The sequence below is a fragment of the Meriones unguiculatus genome, chromosome 18, assembly GCF_030254825.1.
Source record: "Meriones unguiculatus strain TT.TT164.6M chromosome 18, Bangor_MerUng_6.1, whole genome shotgun sequence".
NCBI lineage: Eukaryota > Metazoa > Chordata > Mammalia > Rodentia > Muridae > Meriones > Meriones unguiculatus.
Genome location: NC_083365.1, coordinates 29407456 through 29410186, shown reverse-complemented (window position 1 = coordinate 29410186; position 2731 = coordinate 29407456). Strand labels below are relative to the sequence as shown.

At 33.6% G+C, this 2731-nt stretch overlaps 1 protein-coding gene across 1 annotated transcript; it reads right to left on the bottom strand.

Annotated features, from left to right (window-relative positions):
- Positions 1–757: 757 nt before the first annotated feature.
- On the bottom strand, positions 758–1702 carry LOC110565842 (olfactory receptor 4F3/4F16/4F29-like). Its single transcript, XM_021663617.2, has one exon. The coding sequence runs from the start codon at positions 1691–1693 to the stop codon at positions 758–760; it is 936 nt and encodes a 311-aa protein (XP_021519292.1). The 5' UTR covers positions 1694–1702.
- Positions 1703–2731: the final 1029 nt, after the last annotated feature.

Here is a 2731-nt window from a genome sequence, read left to right as displayed (position 1 = left end):
GAATAAATTGTAAATAACAATAATTAATACAAAATAAGAAGAACATTTAAAAAAAGAAAATTTCTAAATGAGTAATGTCAACAAACTACAGGAGACAAGCGATTCACTTCAATAAGCCTTTATAAGTGCACCAAAATACATCCAGAAATTCTTGCATGTGAGACAACTTATACTTCGAAAGGTTATCCAATCCTAAGCTTATCCTATTATCTCGAAACATACATATATATGAGCAACATTAAATGTGTTTAGCATGAAATATATATAACAATATATCATATACATATATATATGGTCATATATATATGCATGCATATGTGCATATGAATGTGACTATAGTAACTATAGAAGCCACAAATAAGAGAAAGAATGAAATAGGCCAGAGATGAGTTGGAGTAGGGACACAGAGATGTGGAAAGTATTTGAATACAATATTCACGTATGAAATTCTAAAAATATAAAATGAATGTTAAAGGAGAGACAACGTTTCCTTATTCTAAAGGTCCTAATGTGTCAGTTTCTCCAAATAAGCATCATTCCTTAGGAATGTAGGTTAAGAATTATTATAATCTTGCTTTATAAATACAGGTAGTTCTCTGTTTTCAGGAGAGATTGTTCTTCCTGCCTAAGCAGATTAAAAAATATGAATATATAGTTTCTATATATTAAATATATACATATATATGCAAAAGAAGGTTTTGAGGTTGACAAAGAATAAGCTTCTACATTCATTGAAAACAGTCTACAGTACATCTACTTAAGATTTCCTATAACTCATTAGTTGTCTGCATACTCTCTTCATTGCAATCTTCATTTCTTGGTTTCTGAATGTGTAGATCACAGGATTCAGAACAGGAGTAACAACTGCATCAAATATGATCAGATATTTATCCAGGTGTGTAGAAGGAAAGGGCCAGGTATAGAAAAATATCAAAGGACCAAAGAATAAGACCACCACAGTAACATGAGCAGAAAGTGTGGACAGGGTTTTAAGGGAGCCACTTGAAGAGTGTTTTTGCACAGTGATTATGATGAAAATATAGGAAATGATAAGTATGAAGAAGGAGCCCACAGATATAAACCCACTGTTGGCTGTGACAATAAATTCAAGTTGGTAAGTGTCTATGCAGGCAAGTTTGATAAACCGAGGAAGGTCACAGTAGAAACTGTCCAACACATTTGGTCCACAGAAAGGTAAGTTTATTACAAAAGCCAGTTGAAGCAAAGAATGCATAAGGCCAACAACCCAGGAGGCCACTGAAAACAAGATGCACATCCTTGGGCTCATAATAGTCAGGTAATGGAGAGGCTTACATATGGCCACATATCTGTCAAAAGCCATGGCTATGAGAAGCACCATCTCCACACCACCAATAACATGGATGAAGAAGATTTGAGTGACACAACCTCTAAAGGAGATGACTTTGTGTTTTCTGAATAAATCATAAATCATCTTTGGAGAAATAACAGAAGAAACACCTAAGTCAATGAAGGAGAGGTTCGCCAACAGAAAGTACATAGGAGAGTGTAAGTGAGGGTCAGATACCACAGTGAACACAATGAGGCAGTTTCCCATCATGCTTCCTACATAAAAGATGGAGGAAAACACAAAAAGCAATAGCTGAATACTCCAGGAGTTGGTGAGTCCCAGAAACACAAACTCTGATACCACAGAGTGATTCACTTCTTCCATTGAGGTTTTTTTGTTTTGTTTTGTTTTGTTTTTTTGGTTTTTTTTTTGGTAGTGCAGTACTGCTACCTGAAGAAGGAAACAAGAGAAACTATAAGTCATAATTTATAATTGTATTAATGTAAATTCCTGCATATATATATATATATATATATATATATATACAAGTGCTGAGAATTAGTCATCAAAGGATCATAACTTCAAGCAGTGAAATATCTAACACTTTCCAAAAATTACAAGAAAAGGAAGCCTTGGGAGAAGAAAGAAAAGAAAACTGACTTAATTGTATGTTGATTTCAAAATGTTAAAAAAAATTAAATATAACAAGTTTGGTTGTATTTTTAAAATATCCTTGTAAAGTCTTGATGTAAATATAAGTTAGTATATTCAGGAAGACAAAATATTCTTTGGGATACTTCAAAAATTAAAAATATACACTGTGTTTGTAGCCCAATGAATTAAAACTACAGATGAGTAAGGCCCTTTGTTTGATCCTCAGTACCACAAATGATAAAGAAGTTGTAGAAGTTGTGAGCTGGAAATAAAAAATAGAGAAAACGGAAAAATTAAAAATTAAAAGAGTCAGGCTAAAGAGATGGCTTGACTAGTAAAAGCCCGTGCTCTGTGGTCAAGAGGACCTATGCTTAGATCCCAGCATCCAGACAAGAATGTGGCTGTGTGTTTCTGTACACACACTGTTGAGAGAGGTGGAGTCAGAAGGATCACTTGAGCTTGTGGGGTTTCAGACTAGATCAAGGCTCAGCATGAGACCCTATCTCAAAGGAATAAAGTGGAGAATCAGAGAGCAGGACCCAAGACACATGCTCATACAAACATATACACACGCATGCATGCACATACATACACATACATCAAGTATAAAAAGACTATATTCATATACTACAATCATATAGACACAAAAAATAATAATAAAATAACTTTTAATTTAAATCTAGAAATGCCATGAGATTTAGCAATTCTAATTTGAAGAAGGTATATACAGAAGAAATAACATTCACAAATAATGACTAAGGTCTGTAA